Source organism: Diadema setosum, chromosome 14 (genome assembly GCF_964275005.1).
Source record: "Diadema setosum chromosome 14, eeDiaSeto1, whole genome shotgun sequence".
Classification (NCBI taxonomy): domain Eukaryota; kingdom Metazoa; phylum Echinodermata; class Echinoidea; order Diadematoida; family Diadematidae; genus Diadema; species Diadema setosum.
The window spans coordinates 33,999,619-34,027,309 of NC_092698.1; the positions used below are offsets into that span (position 1 = coordinate 33,999,619).

Sequence of the window (27,691 nt, forward strand, 5' to 3'; positions counted from 1 at the left end):
AAACTTTTAAAAGGGTCAAAAGTCAAGTAAAATCCTCAAATACCTGTACTCTCAGACAATGTAGCCATTCATCCAATTATAGTTAAAGGAAAGTGAATACTCAACACATTTGTGACAAACAAACCTGTCATTTTAATATTTTGCCAGTTATGTGAAATTGTCATCACACATTGCCAAGACATTGCACTATGGACCTGTTAGGAAAACCATGCATTATGGCGGAGGCATACCAGTCACCATAGCGACATTTCTAGTTTGTACTTGCCTTTTTTAAGTGTCTAGTTTTCATGTGACATGACACATGAAACATTTACTTTCCAGGGTAGTGTATTACATATAATATGTTAAAGACTTGATAGTAATATACAACTGTATAAACACCATTCATGCATGTTTACTGACCCTGCCTTCTTCCACAGTGATTGGCTGGTTGGTGAAAATTCCAGCACAATGGCTGTTGATGTTCTCAACCCCATTAACATGAACTGTGAGCTGCTTGCAACATGCAATGCCCTGGGCTACTTGGAAGGGAATACCTACCAGAAGGAACCGGATTGCTTGGGTGACTACTTGATTTTATCTTTTCAACCATAGCAACTGCTTTTTGTCTGAAATCTGCATCTGCATGTGACACAAGCCCACACACTCACTAATGGTTTAGTCTGTAGGATGTTCAGTATGTAGTGGTCCAAGGGTTCAAATGAAGATTTGAGGAAAGTGAAATTTGTCTTCGGGTGTCTTAAGGTGTAGACACTTTGAGGTTTAATGTGCCGAATTTGAATGAAAAGACTTAGAGGAGTGGCTCCCCTTTGAGTGAACTTCAAAACAACCAATGTGGAGACAATGTTTTCTCATTGTTGCCTAAGAACCATGTGTACAGTACGTGGTATATTGTTTGTCCCTTGTTCAAAGCTCCACAATACTTAATGTGTAGGGAGTGAATGATAGTGAATCCATTTGTAGTTGAACATGCTGCCTGTATTATCACTATTTTAAACATCTATGCAATGTTCACTCTGTCACAGAAACAATCAAGGACCTGATTCGTTTCCTGCGACGGGAGGACGAAACATGTGCTATTCGCCGACAGCTGGGCCACGCCCAGATTCTGCAAAATGACCTCATTCCACTCACCAAGCAGTACCACAAGGAAGGAGAGCTCTTTGAGACATCCATCAGGTAATGTGGGTTTATGGTTTTGGAGTTATGGTAATCTGTTCTCATCTGTATATTCCAGGTTTTAAAGCTTGAAATGAAATTTTGAGTGTATATAAAAACAGCTGCTTGTATTACCATCTCGATGAAACATCCTCTGAAGTAACAATTAATAAGGGAGACATTACTGTATGAACGATTGAAGAATCATTTATAGTTATCATTATCAAGGCCACAGGGTTGATTGATTTATGCTTGACAAGCGGTACAACCTTTTGTTGTAAATTGTGTATCAGAGGAATCAATAAATGCAGGTGCCTTCTCATGGATAATTTATTTTTTTTATAACTATATGTTTTGTTATTTCATTATCATATAAAATCATAAACATTTACAAATGATTAATTTGCTAACTAGATGAATTGTTTGTACAGATATGGGGTACCTGGTACTTGCTTGAATCTCTATTATCCTTTTAGAGGTATGTTACTAGCTTGAGCTGTTTTGGTTCAAGTAAAATAATTGTGAAGAATAGAACATTGACTTCCAATAATGCTCTTACTTTGATACTTGTTTGAACTGCATGTGATAAATTTATGAACTATGTACCTTACTTATGGTTTATGCATTAAAAACAACAAATTGACAATGATCCCTGCTCTTGTTCTTACTCTCTTTTCAATAGGCTTCTAGTCAACCTGACACAGCCGGCCGAGTTGTGCTTTCAAAATGTTCCCAATGACAAGACGTTCCAGAACTACTTCTTGGAGGTGCTGTCCCATCTCCAAGCCTACAAGCAGGCATTTGCCTGTGAGGAGTTCATGACAGTCCTGGCAAAGAAGCTTAAGAGACTGCTTGATATGGTAATAATTAAAGGCTTCTTCTCCATCCTCTCCTTCTATGAATAAAAATCTAAGCTTGGAATGGAACATGGTCAAGATATAATTAGTAGCAAAGTATGCACTATGGTGGGCAGTCTGGATAGTTACAATGATATTATTAGTAGTGAAAGTGTGACTTCCTGTGATGTGTGATCATTATCTTAGTGTCATCATCATCATCATCATCACCATCAACTGTTACAAGTGAATGACGAGTCATATCTAATTATTGTTGGAGGTGTGTGCATTTCTAGCCATTATGTTGTATTTTATTAGGTATACAATAAATTACCTCATCTCTTCTAGGGCACCATGTATGTGAAGCAATTGTATGTGATTAATATGTCAGTAAAAACCATACGTAATACCTATTCATATTTCATGATGAATTAATTGGATGTAACCTATCAAATAAAGTGACATGCTATATGTCTTGTCTTTCTGAGAAAAAAAAAAACCCCAAAAACTAACTTCTGTCATATGAAGTTCAAAAGCTGCTATGGAGAATATTTGACACTTTTTATCATGATGATATTGAAACCAATCAAAGCTATTTCTATTCTGTAGCAAAAAACTATGAAGCTCTCAAGTTCTCATAACAGTTCACCTTGTCCCAATTGAATGCCCCTCCAAAGGCAATTAATGAGAGTGCGATTTGACTGCATTCTACTAAATTAACACATCAAAGTGGCACCTTTCACACTATTTCACTTTTCCTAGGAGTGGGAGAGTCGTCGAGAAGACCACACCTTGTTGATGGAGAGAATTCTGCTTCTTGTTCGAAACATCTTGCACATCCCAGCTGACCCAAATGCTGAGAAAGTAAGTCTTTCTTCCCAGACTGTTGGTAAAAACTTTGTAATAGCCACAACAAAATAGTTATTGCATCATGTATAACACACCTGACTTGGACAGCAATTTGCTCATGATTAAATCTTTAAGAATTCTGTCTGAAATATAATTATGTCATTGGCTAATCTTCACTGGTTAAGCTACTGTAATTTTCTTCAATCATGCAATTTAAAACACATAGTTGAAATTTGTAGTATGTTTTTTTTTATGATTTGCAGATATGTAAGTAAGGAAATCATTAAGAATTCTGCCTGAAATATAATTATGTCATTGGCTAATATTCACTGGTGAACATACTGTGATATTCTTCATGCAATTAAAAAAAAACTGTTAAATAAAACATAATCAAAATTTGTAGTATATTTTTTTAGATTTGTAGATGTGTAAGTGAGTAATAGTGCATTTTTGCTGTCAAACTCTCTGCCTCTAAATGGCTAACTTTCACTCTTTTGTCTGTCTGTCTGTCTGTTCCTCCCTGTTTGTTATCATCACCTCCCCCCCCCCCCCATATCATCACCTCTGCCATCCTCTTCTCTATTTGTACTGTGACAGAGGACGGATGATGATGCCAGCATTCATGACCAGGTTCTGTGGTCTCTCAATGTCAGCGGCATGGACAAGCTCATCCTCTACATCGCCAGCGCCGAGGGCGAGCAGCAGTGGTGCATGCACGCCATCGAGATCATCTCTCACATGCTTCGGGAACAGGTGACTGATGAGGATACTTACAACATACTCCGTATAAAGTATTTTGAGAATCGGGATGTATGTACTCAATTAAAAACTGTGCTCTACCTTTTGGATCCTGCATCCTGCAGTGATAAGATCTGAGGTCCAATCTATCAATGTCACTGGTTAAATATTGCTAGATTATCATCCAGTGATTCTGAAATTTCCATCACAGCAATTTATTTTATTTGATATGACTTAATACAGTTTTCCTGTCGTCCAGCAGTTGTGTATTGTTCAGATGACACATACAATCAGCCAGTTTTGTTTTTGTTTTTGTTTTGTTAACTCATTTGACTCTAATTTCTTTAGACCCAAATTTAAAAGTATGATTTTTTTCTCTTGTAATTCAAAACCCCCTGTTAAACCTTGGCAAGTAAGAATGGCAAGACTCCTTCATTTGCATATCATCTCCACAGAGAAATTTTGCCTGCTCCACTGCTAAGTTTGTTTGTTAATATGTGTGTGTGTGTGTGTGTTTGTGGTCATGATACAAATAATTTTATTCTTTCCCATCTGATGTAGACACCAGAGTCCCTGGCCCAGGCGGGGACCAGCCAGCAGGCCAGTGAGAGGCAACGGGAGGCGAGAGAGCTGGAGCAGCTGAGGCAGAGAGAGATGGCCGAGAAGAGGGCCAGAATAATGAAAGCAAGCGGCAGGTATGGTGCATGGGATGCCATAACATAATGGTGATGATGTATCCTGATAATGATAATTTTGAAAATAGTAAAACTGATAACAGCGAGAATAATAACACGGAGAGGATATCAGCAAGGAAGTCGCATACCAGTGTTTGTCTGATTTTTATGCCTCCGCCACGAAGTGGTGCCGGAGGCATTATGTTTTCGGGTTGTCCGTCCGTCCTTCCGTGCTAACGAGAGTATGCTTGTGTGGCTAGGAGAACAATAGTGCACAATAGATGGCCTTTATTCCGTCAGGCTTGTGTGACTAAAATTTTTGCTTGTGTGTCTATTTTAACAAAAGGGAGAACAAAGGGGTAGACACACAAGCATATCACCGTGAGGTCGTCCGTCCGTCCGTCCGTAATGAATTTTGTGGACAAGGTAACTATCAAAACCTGTTGAGGTATCCCAATGAAACTTGGCATGTATGTGTATTAGGGGGTGAAGTTGTGCCTATCAACTTTTGGGTGCACATGCTCAAGGTCAAGGTCAAATACATAAAATTTCACTATTTCCACCATATCTATTGAATGCCTGAAGATATTTTCTTGAAACTTAGTGTATACATGTATTACCCAATTAAGATTCTCTTGTGAAAGTTTGGGTCATGAGGTCAAAGGTCAAAAGGTCGAGTAAAAATATTAAAACTTCTTTTTTTTCTCCATACTTTGGAAAATTGTTCAAGGTATCTTCATGGAACATAGTATATACATATACTGACTGGAAGTGATTATCTAGAGAATGTAGGGTTCATGGGGTCAAAGGTCAGGGGTCAAAGGTCAAGTGCAACACTTCAAAATTTTACTATTTCCCTCCTATCATGCAATGCCAGCAGGGTTATTTTTTTTTACACTTGGTGTATGCATACATGTGTAACCTAATAGAAATTCTCTGGAAAGTTTTTTTTTTTCTTCTTTGTTTGCCTCAAAGGTCAAAAGGTCAAAGATCAAGTGAAAGTGCTGAACTAACTTTTTCCTCCATATCTCGGAAGTGGCTCAAGTTGTCTTGAAACTTAGTACATATTATGCATGTTCTACCTGAAAGTGATTATCTTATGAATTTTAGGGTCAAGGGCCAGATGAAAATGGTAACAATTTACTATTCAATTCAGAAATTGCACTTTTTCTCCACACCTGTACCTTGAAAATTACTCAATGCCTAAATGTATGAATGGGTCAAAGTCGAGTTAAAGTCCTTAAATCCCTAGATACATGCTCTCCTATTCATCCAATTAAACCTAGGTCAAGCAAGGTGAACATTCAACACATTTGTGACAAACTTGTCATTTCAATATTTTGCCAATTTTGTGAAAATGTAATCACACATTGTCCACATGTACTATCTAGACCTATTGGGAAAATCAAGCATTATGGCGGAGGCATACCAGTCGCCAAAACGACATTTCTAGTTTACTTTAATTGTGTAGGAGCACAAGCACAGGTGCTATTGGTCTTTCTTTCAAAGAAGTAAGCTTCTGCTCTTTCATCCAATATGTCTCTCCAAAGTTACAGAGCAATATTTTATCATCAAAATGAAAATGTTTGATGAAGTAGCAGTTAGAATCTCAGAAACCAACTGGTTATAATAAGCATATGGTGTGCATCCAGCGTGGAAGGAAGCTATGAAAAAGTCTTATCCATTGTTGGCAGGTTTTAATCATTGCCATGGTGACTAAAGATGCTCTTTTATTTTTACAATAACATCACTTGGCAAACTCAACTTCGCATTGTGCTCAGCTCACTCATCACAACAATCTTTATCCCAAAGGCACTCCCGCTTTGGAGGGTCATTCTACATGAAGGACTTCAAGTCCATCAGTGACAGGGATCTCATCTACCACCGGTCACTCCAAAATGCTAAGACCATGACCTTTGAGAGTGAGAAGGGCACCACTAAGAAGCCCAAGAACCGGCTCCCGATGGCGGACAAGGACATCAGTCGCCGATCAACACTCAGCATCCGATTGTTTCTCAAAGACTTCTGCATCCTGCTCCTGGACAACTGCTACAATCCTCTGATGAATGCTGTGAAGGTTGGTAACTCCAGAAATTTCAGTCAGCTGGAGAAATAGTACTAACCAGAGACCAAGTATTGAGGGATCTCAGTCATGAATTGCTACATTTGATGATAATCTTTATTTGATTGATAGTACAATGTTTGAAATGAAGGAATGATACAATGAAATTGTACTGAAGATAATAATGAATTTGCAAGACTGTAGTGAGGGGATTTGTATAATATGACTTCACTCTCAAGAATTCATATGCCCTAAATGCTCACAGTGAATAGTATTAAACAAGACTGTAATATCTGCCATCTCTCAGGACCACATTCTGCACCACAGAGCGCAAGAAAACGACGAATCCTACTACCTGTGGGCCATGCACTTCTTCATGCAGTTCAACCGCCATCACAAATTCAGGATCGATGTTATCAGGTATGATGCAAGAAGCGAAAGATCTTTCAAAGGATGTTCTGTTGATGCTAAGTCCATCTTTACTGATGACTGCAACTTAGATGGTGAACTGTTTAGATGTGAAATGTTTGGTGACATTGATGCATTACAGTGGAGATCACAAAGGAAAAATGAGAAATTAATTCAATTCAAATCCTTTCCTTCCTGTCATTGCAATGTTATATTTGTGTGAGAAAAAACAAAAGTTGGCTTGTCTAATTGAAGGCCCGTAGAAATCTGATTGAATAAGTTTTTGTTTTCTCTTTAGCCCCTTTTTCATGAGTTCTGAGAGCAAATCCTGATCTGAAAATGTGAAACATAATGTAAACATGTTTATTGTACTGTTCTCCTTTCTCACTGCTTTACAAATTACAGCGAGACTTTCTCTGTGCAGACGTTTCACTATGTGGACACTCAAATCACCAAATATCTGGACATGATGACAACGGACAAGAAAGAGACCACTGCTTGGTCCAAGAGGTCAGTTTTCAGCTGTCCAGTTTGTTTGAAATAATCTGAGCAAGTACATATTCAAACATTAAAGATAAAAAAAGTACACACAGAACATAGTGACTGTAATTGTATTGCATGCCAATATATTATTAATAGCATTGTTACTTGTGTTAGGTTTGGAGCCAAAAGGGGCCTGAGCTTTCGATCCTAGCAGAATCTTTGTCAAAGGCAAAATGACAAACAGGCAGGGAAAGCAATCACATATGCATGTAAAGACTACACACAACAAGCACAGTCAGAGAAGGGCTAGGGACACAGAACAGAGAAAACAAAAGGGATGGGTTGGAAGTCAAGGGCAAGGATCCCAACAAGTAAAGGGATGGGGATTAAAGCAGGAAGGCTGTGGGCAGACAAAAGGCAGAGGTGGGTGAGTAATGATCCCAATGATCATAGGGGGCAACCTGTGAAGGGTAAAGATGAATAGGGAGGCAACATAAAACAAGGTAAGGAACAAGAAAGGGATAAAGAATAGGAAAAGAATGAAATAGCAACAGCATGGGTTGGGGGCTGAATGAGCAGTGAGCCCTAACCTGATGTACAAAGAAGAGGTAACAAAATGAAAGTGAGAGTCAACCAACAAAAGCAAGTTATTACCATATGTTAGGTTTTATTTATTTATTTATTTATTCAGTTTTCTTTACCCAGGGTAGCCCCATCAGTGGTTTAAACACTGTTATCCCAGGGGGCCCTGCAACAGAATGACAAACTATAACAGTTCAACAAACACAAAATAACAAATCAGGGACATTCCTTTTTACATCATAACATCAACACAATATCAATACTCTATATAAATGAAGAAATGCACTTGACGATAATAATACACAAACTCATGTTATTTGAGAAAGAAAATAATACCTTAACATTATACAGGAATATCAAAAATACCCGAATTCTACCCCAAGTGAGATGTGTATGCTCCTACGAACGCTTGAAGAGAGGTGGCGTTTCGGACTTCAGCGGGGAGCCGATTCCAAATACATGATGCATAGTGTGAAAACGATTTTTTTCCGGCTTGAGTTTTAACATGTGGAATTATGAGACCATTATAACTTGTGTTTCGCGTACGATATGAATGTATGTTACCAAGAGGCGTGATGAGTTCTTGCACATATTCGGGCATGTTGCCATGAAGTGTCTTAAAGACTGCTTTACAAGTGTTCAAACGCCACCTCTCTTCATCAGATCAGATATGCATTCAGTGTTTTCCTCAATGTTTTCTTATGAAACAACAACCTTTTGAGGAAAAAAATAGTGTTTAAAGGGAACGCAAACCCAAAGAGCAATGTGGATTGAGTGGAAGCATTAACATTAGTAGAACACATCAGTGAAAGTTTGAAGAAAATCGGATAATCGATGCAAAAGTTATGAATTTTTAAAGTATTGGTGTTGGAACCGCTGGATGAGGAGACTACTAGAGATTATGATGTATGAGTGGACAACAATATAAAGAAAATATAAAAGGAATTCCACAAAAATTTACTTTTCTAGCAAAATGAAAGAGTACTTGACTAATCGCTTTCAGAAAGCAGGGGGAATCATTGCTACCCCTAACATATGTCGGTATCAAGTTAATGGAATGTCTAATTTTCATGAAAATGAATTTTTTATTGAATCCCCTTTATATTTTCTTTATATTGTAGTCCACTCATACGTCATAGTCTCTAGTAGTCTCTTTACCCAGCAGTTCCAACACCAAAACTTTAAAAATTGATAACTTTTGCATCAATTGCCCAATTTTCCTCAAACTTTCACAGATGTGTTCCACTAGTGTTACTGCTTTCACTCATTCCACATTGCTCTTTGGGTTTGTGTTCCCTTTAAACTTACTTATCCCTCTGACATATTTGTTCATGTCTTCAAATCATAGAGGGTGTCAAATTTATAGAACTGTATGTCATTGATTTGGATAAATGAAAATAAAGAACTGGAAAGGATTTGTTTTTAAATATCTGAGAAAACATTCTAAATCTATCAATCAAGTGATTTACAACATTGATGCTTTTGATCAAAAGTAAGAATGAAGAGACTTGCCAGTGTTTCAACCACGTAATCACATAGCAATGTGGTTTGTGCATTGTTTGTAATGTCAGAATGCACCTGGGCCTGAAAGCATACAGAGAGCTGCTTGCATCACTGAACGAGATGGCGGGACCCAGCAGCACCCCAGAGCTGCGGGAGTCTGCTGACGTGATCCAGAATAATCTCTTCTATGTCGTAGAGTACCGGGAGATCTTCATCACTCTCCTCAAAAAGTTTGATGAAGTCAAGAACACGAGGTAAGATTTGTTAGCTCCATATTCCCTTGAAATTTTTTTCAGACTCTAGTGGCTGAAGCCACTGGTCAATCTTAGAATGATGGGAAGGGGAAATTATTTATGGATAATGAATTCCACAGTTACCCTGAAAACATGTTTATACACAGAGAAATGTATATGTCACCAACGGTTGCTTTTGTATGTTGCTGAAATACTTTGATGATTTTTTTTTTTTTTTTTTTGGGGGGGGTCTTTTCACATTTTAATATGTATACATCACTTCTGATCAATTTTGTGTGTTTTGAAATATCTTTGTATCTGTAGACTGTTGTTGAATGTTGATTGAAAACTACATGCTATCTTATAGCTGCAAGATCATCAAGGCCACCTGTTACCCAGCCTCACACTATGTGATTCTTGGATAGAGTGCTGGAAGAAAAATTGCCAAGTATAGTATATAGCGATATGGGTGCATATCTAAGCATGACATTCCCACTATGACACTTGAGTCAGAATTTTCATTCAATCATGTAACTGCAAGGCAATGTAGCCCATTCTTCCCACCACAGTGACCTGGCTTTTCTCATAGATTATCTGATCATTGCGAATGCCTGTTTATTTCTCATGAAAGGACCTATCTCAAGGATTTGGTGGAGACAACCCACATTTTCGTCAAGATGCTGGAGAAGTATAGCAAGAAAAAGAAAAGACTCATGGTTCAGGTGAGAGCAACATAACACTTTTCTGTTATTTCATACCTTTGATTTATACATGCACTATTAAAAAGCCCATGGGCATTTATAGTAGACATGAATTTCCAACACATATGCCCATATAGTGGACAGTGCATATGAATGCCATAAAATCCCTCATAGCTTCAGAGATTCAGGACTCTGCATTATCTGAGATGTCATAAAAAAGAAAGTTGACATGACAGAATGTTTTTCATATCTCCGGGCATTGTTTGTGTAGTGTAGGAAATAGTGTTGATCTAATGTGTGGGCTTGCTTGGTTTGTGACTTGTTATTACATGAGTTAGTTCTTAGCCTCTCTTGATTTATTAATGGATGATGTTTCAGCATTCATCCAGTTAATCTATCCTCTTCCAAGAAATTGAATAGAGTGAAACGTGAAGATATTGAGAATAACTGTCTAAAGGTCCACGTTGGACCAGTTTCTTTCAGACTGTCTTTGTTTTCTTCTAGCTCTGAATCTGATGACAAAAAAAGTACAGTTTCAAAGAGATGAACATTTGCTGGAAGTCTTCTTGGCTATGCTGTATATAACATATTTCTGACCTGTCTTTTCTTCCCAGAAAAAGACCAAGAAAAAGGCAAAACGAAGAAAGCGTAAGTAACAAATGAAAAAGAAATCAGGATACAGAGATAATGATATTTATATGCACACATTTTTGTACATGTTTATCTAGGTATATTTATGTGATGTATGAAGTACAATGGATGTAGATGAGTTTTGAATGACTGATTTAAGTATTAGTATATTTCCCACAGACAAAGTTTTGGTTTAGGATCATGCTCAAAATATCAGATAGAACTATTACGTAAAAATTTGATAAACAGTCCTCTGTTTTATCTTAGCACCACAAAGTAGTTAAAAAGCACTAACTGATAATGAGTGTGATATGTTGTCTACACAACTTTCCCAGTTCATCAGCTCCCAATCAAGAGATGATCAATATTTGCACTACACTTCCATGAAATTTACTTTGTGTGATTTGGGAACAGGTCGTGAGCCCCAACAGGAAGCTGGCCAATCCCAGAATGCCCAGGAGCAAGAGGATCAGCTTAATGACGTCTGGAATGACACCCTGGCCAGTGAACTGTCCGCCATGTTACAAGAGAGGGAGGACATTCCAGAAAATGTTTCTCCATTCGATGCTGCATCGGAGGTGCCGATGGAAGAGCAGAGGTAGGAGTCTGCTGCTACCTGATTGGCAAAGTGGTATTTGCTGGATTATGGATGACTTAATGTTAATTTTGTTCCGAGGGAAATACATGCTTGTGTATGTCTGGTTATAGGAGATTCTGGTAAAGGTGGACCAGGTTCTGGATACTCTGGGAGGGCAGGAGATTTTGGGTCTGAATCCTGCCAAGTGCTTGTGTCATTGGACAATATCTTTTAACCTATGATGTACCTCTTTACCACATGTCAAAATGGAAACCTTGCAATGATCTCAATGACTGAAGGACTCTTTAGGAGAATAGTGCTTACACTTGAAGAGGCTGTCTTTGATACGATCTATATTGTCTAGAGACCTTTTCATTCATTTAAAACAGCAATAGATTGACACGAGACTGATGATTACCATTGTGATCACTAATTTGTGTGTGTGTCTCATTAATTGCTTTTAACTTGGCTGTGTAGTATAATTGACATTTATCTTTGATAAATAACAATACTCACAAATAGATAATGCTGCAACATCATCAAAATATGAACTAGGGATGCAAACTGGTACATTTAAAGCTGCCGCACACTATACGACTGACAGACTTTGGATCTGAAATAAATCACAATGGGTTCAGAATAAACATGCTTGTTTATTTCAGATCCAAAGTTTGTCGGTTGTATAGTCGTGAGTCGTACAGTGTTCGGCGGGCTTAGCCAACTGTTTATATCAAAACTTAAAAGAATCATACCCATCCATCTTCTCACTCCCGAATTTTTTGTGCAATGCAGGACAGAGGCCATGGTGAAGATCCAACAGAGTCTGAGAGCCGGCAGAGCCGGGGAAGCCCTGGCCCTCTTTAGGGCCTCCAGGTAGGCACCAGTGAGGTGTGGTTCTTATTGGTGATTAGCCCTTTGGTACTGCTTGGACTAACAGAAGAGAGGCTAACATAATGTCTGCTCAGGTGCATGCATTTAGACCCTTTTTAACCCATTGAGGACGGTTTGATTTTGCTACAACACGCATTTCCCATAGACACTTGCCAGTGTATACTCGGGACTCGTCCTCAATGGGATGAGTTTGCAGTTGTCCCCTGTCTCACTTGAGCATAAACTCACAACGACTTTTAAAATGGATCAAACAATTAACCACCAGCCTGCAAGCTATCACATTTTAGTAACCATACAGCAATCAATTTAAGTGAAATGTCACATGATATCTTATAATTCTTAAACAAGTATGTCTTTCATGGGTTATGTGCATTTTCTATTAAGATATTTTTGGGAACTATCAAAAGCATGTAAGCTATGCCACAAAATTTGAGAGTAATCTCGGAATAAGATGATGTGTGTGCAGAAGAACAATCAACCTCAATTTCTCTCCAAGCATCAATTGGATTCAATTCTATCTACTTTTATTGTCGATAGGGAGGTGTGGCCGGAGGGAGATGTATTTGGAGCATCTGACATTGAACCAGAAGACGAGTTTATGGCTCTACGCGAGATCCACTTCACAAACCTGAATGGTAAGTAGAGTTTCTGAAGAACACTTCATAGCGCTAGGTGGTTACAGCTGGCTGAGGTAGAAAGACCAGCCCATTAAAAAGAAAAGACAGCAGAACATCACTCTCAATGTCTCAAAGCCAATTTGTTCTGTTTAGACATGAAGATTATGTTATGAAGAAGATTTCTATCACACTTTAGTATGATATTTATCTATGCCAGCTAGCTCATGATAGACATCTTGTTTTTGACTTGATCATTACAGTACAGCAGCCAGAGCCAACACAAGCGGACGCTGTGGAAGAGCAAGAGGAATATGAAGAAGGTAATGATGATCTTTTCACTGCTGAGAATGAGAGATGTAATGATAAAAACACTCTTCATCTGTGCATTTAAATTTAAACCTGGCAGTAAGATTTCTTCCTTTGATTTTTGTCATTGAATGCATGTAGTGTAAATCATAAATATCCAAAATGAAGCATGTTAGCTCAGGATTGGAAAGTGATAATGGTTGGTCAAATCTGTATTGGGTATTTCCTTTCTGATTTCATTGCATACCTCCTGTATTTTTTGTTTTCTTTATCATATTGTCATGATAGCCAAATATTGCCTCCCTCCCATAGTGCATCATTGTGGGTAAATGATCTCTCTGTCAAATTGAATAGGTTAAGGGTTAGCACCTACTCTCGTTTGTTTGTTTTTTTCATTCTCATTTTTAATGATTGTTGTTTTCTTTGTGACTAAGATGAGGAAGATGAAATGGCCATGGAGGAGCAGATGACAAGAGGAGAGGAAGAGTTCAACTTTGCTGGATACATCAACAAGTAAGACACTTTGACATCATCAGTGATTATTGGAAGAACATAGATCTAGATAACTTTCTTACCAGGATTCATCACCGTACGAAGACACTGCTTTGATTTTGCTGTGTAACAGATGCACCACTCATAAACATATATCACAACTATTTTCATCTCAAAAATATACCTACCATCTCCACAAAGTGCTGTAAACACCATTGATCATTTCTTGGCTTTCTCTTCACAAAATCACAGCCTTGTTGAGAAATTCCTTTCGGCACGTGCTTCTATAACAAAAACAGATAAAACGAAAGTCTTCTTTTTTCCTGGTGGTCCCGTTAAACTCATGTTGCAATCAAATGAGTTGTGAGAAGTTGTATAGTCTTTCGCTAATCTTCAAGATTAGCTAATCTCTGAAATAGATTAATGATATTAATTGTTATCTATCAAAAAAAAAAAAAATAAAATCTCTGGCAGACTCTCTCATCCAGCTGTCATCAAGAGCTACATCAAGCTGCTGGGCAGTTTCCGTAGCAACCAGGCTTTCACCAACCACTGCATCATCAAGCTGCTCCACCGCATCTGTTTTGAGTGCGACAAGACCCAGCTCCTCTTTCAGGTGTCCCTCTTTCGGATCTTCCACAAGATCCTGCAGGATCCCCTGGCCAAGACAGATCAGTTTAAGGTACCACCCTCCATCAGGGAACACATGGCCCCATTTCATGAAAAGTTGATATGATAGCAACTCTTGCTGGAATGGCAATTGTCATGGTATCAACAAGAATCCAGCTTCCTGATTGGCTATTATTATGGGAAGTTGCCATTCCAGCAAGAGTTGCTATTCTAACATCTGTTATGAAATGGGGTTCTGGTCATGTCACGCTGTATCACAAAAAACTCATCATTGTTATTATATATTTTTTTGATAGGTATTTCAGGGAATAATTTTCCTGGTATCGCATAGCAATTTGCTATGCATTTTGGTATGACTGCTATACAAAATGTAATTTGCATAGCAGTTTCATTACATAGACTTGTATACCATTTTGTTGAAAATGTATGTCCATCGACAAAAATTGCTATTCAATTTCGAGAAGGAAAATCATTCCCTGTATTTGAAGGTAACATTTATGTCTCGCACTTCAAACTATGAAACTAAAAGTGGAAGTAAAATCGGTGATCAATGGATAGATGCATTTTCAATTTCAGTCTAGGTTTATTTTGCGTGACGTAGTTGTTGCAGAAACTGGTATCCTTTATACCCCCATTCCACAAAGATTTTCTCTCATCGGTTACTCATCGGAAGCAAAGTTTATCGCTTCCAGCATGCAAACGAAGCATATCGGATCGCAGTCCGATGAATCCAACTTGTGTTTAATAGTCGACTATCAAGTGAGTGTCAGACATGTCAGGCGGTGATCCGATGAGGCAAGATCGTCCGATGAGGATCACGCACAATATGTCTTGACACTCACATGATAGTCAACCAACCAAGTTGAATTCATCAGACTGCAATCCGATATACTTCGATGGGTGGCTGGAACCAACAAACATTGATTCCCGGTAAGTGACCGATGGGAAAAAGTCCATGTGGAAATGGGGGTATTAGGAATATAATAACTCCCCTGCCCCCACCATTTTTTTTTTTCAATTTAATAACAGGAAATGGCAAAGTTTGGCCAGCACGTTGTCAGTCGTTTTTTCAAGGCCCTGCCATCCAATCCCAAGCTAGTGGTGGAGCTTCTCTTTTGGAAGGATTCCTCGGATATCTACCAGATCCAAGAGGGCTATGGTGCGGTCCAGCCCAGCAAGTAAGTTTTGGAGAGAACAATATTGGTGTGACTGGGAGCAGCTGGGTTTAGTGATCTTGATGATGGTTGATGGTGTAGTCTTGGCAACCACCATCATTATGAAAAGGTAGAGGGTGGAAATGATTGTGCTGAAAGCCAGATAAAATTCAGGTTAATGACAATGTATGTGAAACATAAGAACTCTCAGTAAGAGACTGTAACAACAAGAGAAATGCACGTATAAAACATATTTGTTTAAAAGTAAATTTGTGTCAGTTGCCAGGTCCAAATTGTGCCAAAGCTAGCAGGTGTTAAACTTCATCAATAGGTGAACAGGAATATTTGCGTCCTGTCATTCATGAAATTGCTACTCCTTTGGTTGTAATTAAAGTCACACATCCAACATGTGATGTAATCTGGGCACTGTAACGTGTCATTGTCAGTACTGGTTTACATGTGTTCATGAACTGAATGTCATTTCTAATATACATGACCATGGGATTGTTTCTCTACATTTAGTTTCCATTATTTATCTCCCATCTGTACCAGCACATGAGCTATCTTATTTTCTGTATTTTCTATGTGTCATGGAAAGATCTTCCATTAAAATGAACTAATGTCAAGGATGTGTACTTGATGGAATTTTACACACCAGTGTATATGTACCAGATCCTTGGCTGTGATTGTGTGTACTGGCTTACAAGCTTCTCCCTTTTGACTCTCATTTACCCAGGAAGAGTAAGGGCAAGGAATGGACGGAGGAGGAGCAGGCTGAGTTGGCTGGCCTCTTTGAGCAATACCGTGATGTGGATACCAGAGATGATGGTAAACTCTTGAACCTGTGTGAAGAATATTGTAGAATCCATAAACCACCAGATAATGTGTGATAATGATATCTGACAGAGTCTATTTTTTTTTTTTTTTTTTTTTTTTTGGGGGGGGGGGATTCAACCTGTTGAGGACAGACTAATTTTGCAACAACATGCATTTCCCATAGACACCTGCCCGAGTATACTCGGGACTCGTCCTCAACAGGTTAAGATAAAACTAGCAGCTTAGCTTTGAGCAAGCAAGACATAACTTAGAAAACCTGCAGGAGCCTGTTGCATAAAAAGATGCAATCAAACATAAGTCAAAAAATGAAACATATAAAGTCAGATATCAACCAATCAGAATTGAGGAGGTGAAGGTGCAAGACTTCAAGATTAAGAACACCCATTCCACCACTCCCATGTAGAAAAGAGGAGCATATGTTTATAAAACTGCTAAAGGAAATCTTCAGTTTGCCTTCATGCAAATTCTCTGTTATTCTTGAATGTAAAATTAACCCAATTTGTGCTGACCTTTTCTGTCTATCCGTATAGTATTTCCTAAGTTTTATCAGTCACCTGAAGGTCGCACTGTTTGGATGCAGGGGCAGATCCAGGAATTACGTAAAGGAGAGGTGCCTTTACAATGTTAAAGGGGGTGCACCCCCCCTTCTTTTCTTTTTATTTCTTTTGTTTTAACAAAAAATAAAGAGGGGGTGCTCGCCCAGTGCGCCCCCTCTGGATACCCTACTGGGATGAATAAGATGTTCAAGGTACACAATGATTTGAGGTGTTCACTGCTTCATATTTATTTTTGTCCCGCCCTGTAGGAAAGGATGTGGTTGATCTGATCTTGGATCATATCATTGATGACAGCAAGACAAGGAGACAGGTACAGCTATGTGAGAACTCTCTTGGCTAAGGCTCCAAGGGACCAATCCTTGTGCTAGCCATAGTCTTGAATCTACTGACAAGCAGTATTAAACGTGACACATTCAGGGATGAACAAAGTCTAGTAGTTGTGAACTAACAGTCGCCATACATGTTCTTCTACTGTTACCACTTTGTGATAAACACGAGTAAAACAGAGACAATCATTTTGTGATAATTTCGTGTGGATACACCATGTGTTTAGAGTAGGCAATATTGTCCTTTTTTTGGTGACATTGGGTAACTGATCTTGTTTGCAAGAATTCTCAGCAGTATTCTACATTTAGGACTAAATTAAACTGATTTATTATTATTTTTTTTTTTTGGGGGGGAGGAATTGATTAAAAACAAAAATGTGTTCAGCACTTGTATTAGGTTAAAGAAAGTTTGCAAGTTATGCTCTCAATGTGGGCTTCCCAAGCTGCCATCCTTAATTTAGCACAGAATTTTTTAATGAGAGAATTGTTATCTCATTTTTCCCCAGATCATCACCCAGCTTGTCAAACAAGAACTCATTGACAGTGTCAAGGATCTCAAGAAAGAACAGTGAGTTTCTTTAGGGGATTATTGGTAGTGTCTTAGTGTTGATGTTTGGTTTTTTGTTTGTTTGTTTGTTTTTCATGAGTGTGACAACACTACTTCTAAAATCATGGTAAGTAATGGTTTTGATGTTTAAATAGGAATTGCTCCAATCCAGCCGTTATAATGACTGAGGGATTTCAGAAGTCAGGGCTGCACAGTATTACTCTCAAGAGAAACTCTTTGTAATTTGGAAAGCTAACGTGATGTTTAAATAGCGACTCACTTCTGTGCAGAATTCTCTGCTGTGTACTTGCTGGTGTAGAAAATGGAAATTCCTTTCATTCCTAATATTTGCACAAACCTTACACGTGCTCACAGAAAGCTGAGGTAAGAGTGTGTCGACTTTTGGTTCATCCACTTAATCCTGTGCATTACCAGACATCATTCCATGATAGATTCACTTCAATCACTTCAATGTTCACAACACTGAACTGACATAGCTGCTTTTCTCCATAGTTGACAGGTCATTATCTTTACTCTTTGCTGGGATTGCGTGCATCTGAGCCCCTATGATGCCTTCTTTTACAGAGTTAATACAAAAATAAATAAATAAATAAATAAATCTACCCTGAATCATTGAGGTTTCAGATGCTGTTCTAACATCATAGTACATGTTTTGTTTTGTTTCATTTTGTTTTTTTTATCATCAAAGTCCAAAGAAAGTGAGATTCTGGAGGGAGGAACATGAGTTGGAGTTGAGGACCCTGTTTGAGCAGCACAAGGATGCTGATGGTAAGTTTTGATGTCAAAGGTCATATCTGTTCTCTTCAAGATTACCTCAAAAAGACCATTGCCTCTACTGTTTAGCTAAAAGAATCTTAGTGCATTTAGTGACAAAAGCCTGTTGCGTGAAGAATCTTAACACATTTAGTGACAAATGCTTGCTTTTAGGGCCATTATCACGTGACAAGGAGAAGGCATCTTAGTCACATGTAGAGAAGGTTAAAGAAATCAGGTGTTAACAGTTCTTTCATGTACCATCTTATGCTTGACATATAATGTGAACTCCAAAGAAATTTCCACCTCTTGTGCCTGTAGTAGCTTTCATCTGAACCAAAATGGTTATGACATATTGGAAAGCAGAACTGCGTGTGTCTTTCATAGAATGATCTCTTGGCCACTGGATGCCAAACTTATGAACTTATAGTCAACAGTACGCAATAACAGCAAACAACACGTCCCCCCCCCCAAAAAAAAAAAAAAAAAAAAAAAGAGACAAAGAATAGTATGGAAAAAAGGACTGTGTTTGAAGAACACATGAATATATGCACATAGGCGAACCCATTGATATTGAGTCTTTTTGGCATGGTTTGATTTTATTACAATATCAAATAAGAGCTTGAGATTCTTCACCAATTCTTATTCACCTGAAATCTGTCAGACATTCTTGGTGCCATCCTGGAGAACATGCAGGAGAAAAGGTCTCGGAACAAAGTCATGCAGAAGATCCTGGAACTGGGACTTGTCCAGGACCGCAAGGAGCTCTACAAGAAGCGCAGGAGGAAGGGGGATGGAGGCGATGGAGCCAAGGGTAGAAGGCGGCGACAGAGGAGACGGGGTAGAGGCGATGGCGATGAGGTGTGTTTTCTTTTTCTCTGTTGGCATTTTGACCAAATACAATACTATTACACACTCATTAACTTAGTACAGTGGACTCCTGTTGTAACCAAGTCCTGGGGACAGGATGTTTTTTTTTTTTTTTTTCATTATATTGAAATTTCGTTACAACTGAACAAATAAACAATAAATAGAGTGGATAATGTTGGGACCTGAATTTTTACTTTGTTTTAACCGGAATTTCGTTATAACCTTGTTCGTTATAATGGGAGTGCACTGTACTGTATATAGATGGATGACTTAGAATCTCTATCCACACATTTGTGCCAAGTAGAATGAAAAACCTGCAAAGTCGGGTTGTCTGAATGTTTGTTTGTTTGTTTGTTTGTTTTAATAATGACAAAATGATAAACTAAGATCAATATGTACAATGCAGTGTTGCTCTGCCCCAAAGTGTGTTAGAGGCATTATGCTTTTGTACATGAAATAGTTCCATATTTAACGGGTCGTCTGGTTTGGACTTTATGTAACTCAAGATTTTATTTCCCATTGAAAATTCACAACTGATTTTATTTCGTGATGTTTCGCAACTCTAGGTATGTGAGTTGATTTCTTATGATCATGTAGTCGAGTATGAAAGGAAGAAAATATGCACATAATTGGCACAATTAGTGTGTTTTTAATGACACATTTTTCTTTCATATTTAAACACATTTCCTTGGACAGGATTTGGATGATGAGGCAGATGAATTTGCAGATGGTCTCCAAGGTAACTTATCACATCTTTAATTGTCAGGCTGTCGATAAGAGAATGGTGAAATTAATGTGTGAGATAAGGGGGGTAATTATGATGATATTTGTTACACAAGGAGCTGATTACCAATGGGAATAAGTCCAAGAGTTTTCATAATGGTGAGGTCATAGTTTCTTCCTTGAAGTGAAGGTTAAAGGTTGATATGATGAGTAGAAGTATTTTCCTCTTATGATGTGCTAACAAACAAACATGACGTCTGCTCCCAACTCATGCAGTCAACTCCACATAAATTGAATCTATGTAGACTTAACCCTATTCTAACTGGGCTATTTGAGACCAAGTTTTTACTGAGGGGGATCAATTTGACCCCCCCTTCAGATCTCGGCCGCCGATCGAACGATCGCCGCGAAATTTTGCCTGAAGATAGAGCTGGATGTCAACTACAAGATAACATGGTCATACCATAGAAAAATATTGCCTTTCTATTTTTAATAAATTAATTATGCAAATTTGTGCATGAAATCATATTTTCACCTATAACTCCATGAAAAAGACTGGAGGATTGCTAAATTTTTGTGTCAGAATTCCTCAAGACACATCAAACAATTTTCTTGTGAAAAATTAGCACAATCGAAATCAATTTCTTTTGTTTTTTATTGTTTTGTTAATTTCTTATGTATTTTATTGTTTTTTCGACCTTTTATTTTCTATTGTTTTTTGCCAAAATTTGTTGCAGGCACTTTTGCAGGCTTATCTACACTAGAATTGATTAATTTCAATGGTTAAAAGTTGAAATAATCTAATTTATATCAATTTGACCAAAAAACACAATTTGCATTGGATTTGCACACGATATCATGAATTTGAGCTGTTTTTTGGTTGACATGCATATGCAAAACATTACGTAACTTCAAAACGGTGTACCTGGATGTCGCAAATTTGGTCTCAAAATATGCGGGAGACTTCAATGAAAAAAGTCGTGAAACGACGCGGCAAAATCTTTGCGCGTTGCGAAATCGTGCGCGAAACGTCAAGGGGGGGGGGTCAATTTGACCCACCCCCCAGTTAGAATAGGATTAAAAGGAAGCTTTAACTCAAGCAATGCTGCTCATACCTGTTATGATTAACACACAGTGTCCACATTTAAGTCAGGCATTTTTTTTTTTTATTATTGTTATTATTTATTTTATTTTCTAGCTGAGGCACAAATTTGACTTATAAAGAAAAAACAATAGGTCAAATTTGTGTGTATGCCAGCCATGGCTCAGAAGAATTGATGTGTGTGGCAGGAAGTTACATCAAGATTTTATGCTGGTAATACAATTGAATAAGTGTATGTACAGTAAGATGTTCAGATCTATAGATGCTAAAGTGATTAAAAGAGACGAACTTGCTCGTCCTCATGTAATTTTGTTTTTGGTAATGCTTTGAATTATAAAGAATTTCCAGATGATTCTGAGCAAGAATTCACAACCTCTGAGAGTGACGATCACGATGACGAGAGTGAGGATGACGAGGAGGACAGTGAAAGGGAGGATGATGGTGAAGAGAGACAACTCGGAGAAATGGTTACCAAATTGCAGAGGAAAGGTGAGGCTCCATATCATAAATGCTCTTTAAAGACTTTATCAAAAGATAATTGGTACAGTGTAAAGGGTATCACCTTTTGCATAAGCAGAAATTTGTACTATGAGAGATCAACTTTTATCTGCTATTGAGAAAGACAGACCAAGAGTGCCTGGGTCATCTACCACAGTTTTAGAAAGAGAGCACCTACCAGTTGTTAGACATTGCATGGGTAGACCTACGGAAATGTAACCACATTCTGAGTTTACAAAATCATAGCACTACATATTCTTCAGGATGAAATGTGTAAGCTGTTCATGGTGAGTCATTTTGTTCCATGAAGTGAAAAATTTGTGGCCATAACACTGGTTACTGTGTCATTTTGGAGTCATTCATCCATTGATTGAAGTACATGTACTAGTTATTAAATTATTTGGACCTAGTGTTTTTTGAAGAGTATAATCAATATTTGTTCCCCTGTCTATTCTTTAAATACAAACTAGAGGTAGGAAGATTCAATAGTCCTGTGAAATTAAAGTGAGGTATTTCTGAGTATGGAAAAGAATCTGAATTTCTAATATAACGTGTGTGCACTCTTGGCTTATTTTTACACTTTGATGCTAACTAGTGAAGGCAAATTCATGGAATGGTGGTCTGTGAGTTGTCAAATGTGTATTTGATTTGTGTGATCCATACTGTAATTGGTGACTTTTGTGTTTGGTGATTGTTCATCAGGATATTTGGAGCAGATCCGCTGGATCCAGGAGGGTTTAAGGAGCACTGCCGGAGACAGAGAGGAGAGTGGTAAGACTCCCCCACCCATCAACATGTATCAAATCAGGATTTATTAATTATTGCTCTACTTGTGTAAAAAAAATTTTTTTTTTGCTCTTTGACTGATGTCGGAGGGGGGGAAAATGGAAGGTCAGTGTTGATTACCTGAGTTGGATTTCTTCGATGCTAAGACACATTATCTTGTTCACTCTTATTTATAGATGTGTAGTGCAAAGAGTGTGTACATCATTTGCTAGGGAGGTATGTAAAAAACTGTTGATCAGGAATTTTACAAGAGATGGTATTAAATTAGTTCTAAACATTTGAAGTTAATAAACTATACTGAAAACATATTTCTGTTTCCAATTTTTCATAGTCATAGCTCACATATCGTTGCATAGCCCGATGTTTCACAGCTGAATGATGTAGGGCGATTTTGTTGACACATAATGGGGCAAAGCATTAATTTACTTTAAAAAAAAAACTTAAAGAGAGTGATGTATCTCTGAAGGCTGATAATTTATGTTATACTGTGCCAATCAAATCAGGTTTAGCTTGTAGATGAATATTCTAAAATTTCAGACCTTTGCTCAAAGACTGATTGTGCTCAAATTTGCAATAAACATATTTCAAAGCAGAAGAGTTGAAGTTTATAAACTACTTAGCATATTCAGAGTTCATCAGGTACCCAGCTTTACTTGCTGCATAGTAGGCATAATATCTGCAGGACACTGCAAAGCCAGTTTTATTCTACACTTTACCAACACTTGCGGCTAATTATACTGAATTCAGTTGCCCTATCGGTGAGATAGGATCTTTTTCCATAGATCTTCAGAAGTTTGTCTCCATAAATGATCATTGCAAATTCATTTGTCAACCATGCCCAGATGAAAATCAAGCCGTTCCTATTGTGCCACTTGGGGAAGACAATGACCGTGCTATGAGGAACAAGACATTCCAGAAATTCCTGAAGAAGATCGGTCTGTCTGAACCAAAGTCTCATGAGGTGAGCTTCCCTTTTCTCAACAAAATCATTGTAATTTCCTCGAAATATTTGATATAATTCAGATTGACAGGTGCCAGTGATGGCCATGGATGATTTGTTGCAAGTGTATTTTACTTGAAATAGGTTTTGAAGTACAAGGTGTTTTGTTGTAAAGTGACTATTGCCACAAACTTCACTACTGAATTTACCTGCATGTATTGCCTTTGGCATTCCTATTTTGATATAGATTTTGATTTTTGTTGTTGTTGTTGTTTTGTTAGTTTATTTGTTTTTGCTACTGACATTCAATCTAAATCTTTCAACAGGGACTGTTTGAAAAAGAAATGAATCATTTGTCTAATCAAAAAATATAGGAAGTGACGACACAAAGGCAATGTTCCCTACTTTGTCGTTGCTCAGAGTGCAAATTGTTGCAGAGATGCAATACTGTAATTATGTCATTTGCTCTATTCTGCCTAACTAGATAGACTGTGTTTCTGATGTGTGAGTCTTGGTAGCATATCTCTTCTATCTTATGGAATAATCAATAACGTTAATATTAAAAGATTGAGAAGTGTTATTAAAAAAAAAAAAAAGATCTCTAATCCTTTTCTTTATTCTTTGTCAATGCAGGAGATTTACTGGCGCATCCCCGGTGAGCTGGGACCCTCAGAGCTGCGAGAGTTGGCTGATTCCATCGAACCGAGGGAAGGGGTGGAGGCAGTAACCGAGGACAGGCAGGAGAAGAGGAGCAAGAAGTCCAACGCCCGCTACCAGATGCTGAAGGAGATGGCGCTGTCACGGCGCAAGGAGAAGAAGGAGGGCTCCTCTCGCCGCAAACAACGAAGGGAGCGGAGCGGGAGGGAACCTGCCGAGACTGGGCACGTGACTGAGGAGACTGCCAGGGCCAGCGGGGTGAACGTCGCTGAGCTGTATGACGCTGAGACCGACGTGAGTGGCGATGATGATGATGCGGGTGGTGCGGCACAAGTGGAGTCTGCAGTCCAGCGTTCCAGGATTAAGAGATCACTTCCTACCGACTCCTCCAGTGATGACAGGTAGAGAAAAAAATGACATTTACAGGAGACAGACAGTGAGAGAGAAAAATAAATAGATAGATGGATAGGTATATAGATAGATAGATAGATAGATAGATAGATAGATAGATAGATAGATAGATAGATAGATAGATAGATGGATTGACTGAGTGAGTGATTGAGAAATAGATAGGTTGGCAAGTAGGTTGGTATGTAGGTAGGTAGATACATAGACAGACAGAGATAGATTGAGAGATAGATAGATAGATAGATAGATAGAGAGAGAGAGATAGGTGGATATGTTGACAGATAAACAGAGATATAGATTCCCTGTAAATTCATGGTGTTTTCTCCTCTATTGCTTTGTGAATTACATCATGCATTCCTCTGCCACAACTCTCATGTCCCCAGCTATTCATGTAATGTACAAATAGGATGCACTTGAAGTGTCACAGAATGATCCACTTCATACTGTTATAATCCACCCATCATGTAGCTATGCATCTTATCAATGTTTGTTAAAATTATGCCTCCTCAGATTTCAGTTGATATAGATGTCTCATGTGACAGATCTTAAAAGTTTACTGCATAGTATGGGGATCAGATGATGTTGCATCTTGATGAGAGAAAATCTTGTTCATCTGCACTTTTGGTCATTTATGACATTTGTATTCATTGCCCCCTCCCCCTCAAAAAAAAGAAGAAAAGAAAAATATATATATATATATATCCTTCAAAGTGAAATGACTGCTGATGTTCCAATTATCATGATGGTCTTTATATTCTGTGTCTATTTATAGTGATGACGACAACCTTGAGACCTTCCTGAACAAGAACAGGGTGACAGCGCCCTCTCAGGGCAAGCCCACAAAGCGCAGTCGGCTCGTCTCCAGTGATGACAGTGACGGAGAAGACACAAACAGGTCAAAAGGCCAAGCAAAGTTTGCCAAACCAGGGGAGAAGTCACACTCGCTACTCAATGACAGTGATGGAGATGATGGTAAAGATGGATCAGATATTGAAGATGTTGAATCAGGTTCTCAACAAATCCCCACCATCACCAGTCAACAGCCCTCTGCATCATTACACCTGGTTCTGAGTGATGATGGTGATGATGAAGGAGGAGATAAAAATGAGTCCATCAGCAACGAGGCAATGGATGACGACTCAGATGACAGCAAAAGTGAGATTATCGAAGTTGTTTCCAGTAAGAAGAAGAGAGCTTTGAAGAAGCAGGCACCATTTGACTTCAGCGAGGATGAAGACAGTGATGACAATGGGGTTAATGATGAGGACGGTGTGGAAGATGCTGTCATGGAAACGGGAGCACATCCAACAAAGGAAGATTCTCCCACCCATGACCAGTCCCTGCATTTGGTCCTGTCGGAGGACAGCCCAAGTGATGCTGATGTCACGATGAGAGAGGATGCCACAACCACCATGACTGAAGAGGATGATGAGGAGGAGGAGGAGGAGGAGGAGGACGTTGCTGAGGGAAGTGCTGCCATGGAAGATAATGCTACCAATTTTCTGGAGGATAATACCAGTAACACCACCACAGACAATGCTACCAGCTGCCTCGACAACAATGCCACCAACGAGAATGAGGAAGTAGCCATGGAAGCTGCTGACACTGGAGATGATGAAGAATGGGAAGAAATTGTAGATGATGGTATGTCGGCTGAGTTTTTATTGTTTTCCTTTAACTTCTAGGTCACAAGGGAGGAAGGAAAAGGCATAGAGAAACGGAGATGTGGAAAGGAATTTCATGTAAATGTGCAACTCCATTTAAATCCCATCATTTCAAGAGATGAAGGGGAGGGGGAATCATGTACATATTTGACGTCTGAGGACTCGAAATATTTTCTCTGCTTTTTGAGGATGTGTCAGCCTGAACCAATAGACCTCTTCCTGTCCATTTATACACGCTCTTGACCTCCGGTACCCTTTGGGTAACTTTCTTGTGAGCACTCTCTCTGAATGTTCCATGGGTACATTCACAGCTCTTTCTTGAAATGCATTTCTAAAAGTTACACACATATTTATTGTAATCCATCAAAACAGGGTGAAGTCTTTTTGTAATCATTTGTATGGAATCTCTGATACTATTTTTTTTTTTAATTCTTTAAGACATTTGAATGATGAGCTATCAAATGATGATAACATTGTAGTCATGACTGAAAGAAAACTGCATATTTATTATCAGTTGATGTGCTGCTATTTTCCCTTACAATTTCTGCAGATAGTGACTTCAACATGACATCCAGCAACAGTGGGGTTGCCAAGGCGACAGACCCCACCCCCGAGGCTTCCAGTGAGAGTGACTCCGATGATGACGTACCTCTCAGGAGGGTTGCTAAGCGACGAGTGGTTTCATCGGACAGTGATGAGTAGACCATCACTAGCTGTTGGTGTGGGGGGGGGGGGGGAGGGGGCAAGGAAAAAGTACTACAAACCTTACCCATTACAGGCAGAAAAGCCATACTCTGTGGAAGTGTGTACTTGTATTCATATGTGAAATCTACTTGAAAGAATGATATTGCTAGGGAAAAAAAAATGTTTACTATTGGATCACATGACATATATTGAATTTAGACACAAGATAAGATTAAGAAATAACTTCAAACTTGAAGGAAGCTGGAATCCCAATGATTACCCCCCTCAAAGATGAAGGAATTAATTACATGCTTCAAGAAGCAAAAAGGGAATATCTCTCTCTGTGATGTATGCCACCAGCACAAGTCTTGCTGTTAGCTGAGCATCACGCCTTCTGTGTATGGCTAGATCTCTCACAGATCATATGAAGTAATGCCCTCGCCTGCACAGCAAGCTACCAATCAGGAATTGGGATATAGCAAGACCCAAGTCTGAGTATTCCCCCTCCCCCCATAATGTAGATTTCACTTGCAATGAGCAGACAATCCAGTGGTCATTATGTAGAGAAGACATCCTTTATTTCTTGGAATACCATGGAAATTTGCACTTGTTGGGCCAGTATTCCTTGGTATTTCATTCATTGCCATCAAGTATGATAATTATCGTGCTTCGTACACCACAGTGTACAGTTTCTAAGAGTACCGGTAGCTATTCACACAGCATGAAGTTTGTGAGCTTTTGTGCTGCAAATGAGACTGTGCCAAGCCATACAACATATTTTTATTGTTATGACT

The 27,691-nt window shown here is 38.6% G+C and overlaps 1 protein-coding gene across 1 annotated transcript; it reads left to right on the forward strand.

Moving 5' to 3' along the window:
* The first annotated feature begins 424 nt into the window (after positions 1–424).
* On the forward strand, positions 425–26,963 carry LOC140237508 (protein timeless homolog). The gene is made up of 31 exons (XM_072317439.1): positions 425–562; positions 1,026–1,179; positions 1,841–2,018; positions 2,757–2,858; positions 3,441–3,596; positions 4,143–4,276; positions 6,068–6,332; positions 6,625–6,737; positions 7,131–7,235; positions 9,362–9,547; positions 10,158–10,248; positions 10,842–10,875; positions 11,272–11,455; positions 12,227–12,307; positions 12,863–12,960; positions 13,203–13,262; positions 13,683–13,761; positions 14,215–14,422; positions 15,400–15,548; positions 16,261–16,352; positions 17,167–17,228; positions 17,751–17,812; positions 18,501–18,580; positions 19,230–19,426; positions 20,132–20,174; positions 21,600–21,749; positions 22,461–22,529; positions 23,387–23,505; positions 24,118–24,542; positions 25,322–26,193; positions 26,764–26,963. The coding sequence occupies exons 1-31, from the start codon at positions 451–453 to the stop codon at positions 26,913–26,915; spliced, it is 4,812 nt and encodes a 1,603-aa protein (XP_072173540.1). The 5' UTR covers positions 425–450; the 3' UTR covers positions 26,916–26,963.
* Positions 26,964–27,691: the final 728 nt, after the last annotated feature.

Bases quoted from the DNA above. Each gene is read 5' to 3' on its own strand.
- LOC140237508 (XM_072317439.1), top strand. From the start codon at position 451: ATGGCTGTTGATGTTCTCAACCCCATTAACATGAACTGTGAGCTGCTT. The intron at 4,277-6,067 runs GTATGGTGCATG...TTTATCCCAAAG, and splicing joins ATAATGAAAGCAAGCGGCAG to GCACTCCCGCTTTGGAGGGT. The intron at 18,581-19,229 runs GTAAGTTTTGAT...GAAATCTGTCAG, and splicing joins GCAGCACAAGGATGCTGATG to ACATTCTTGGTGCCATCCTG.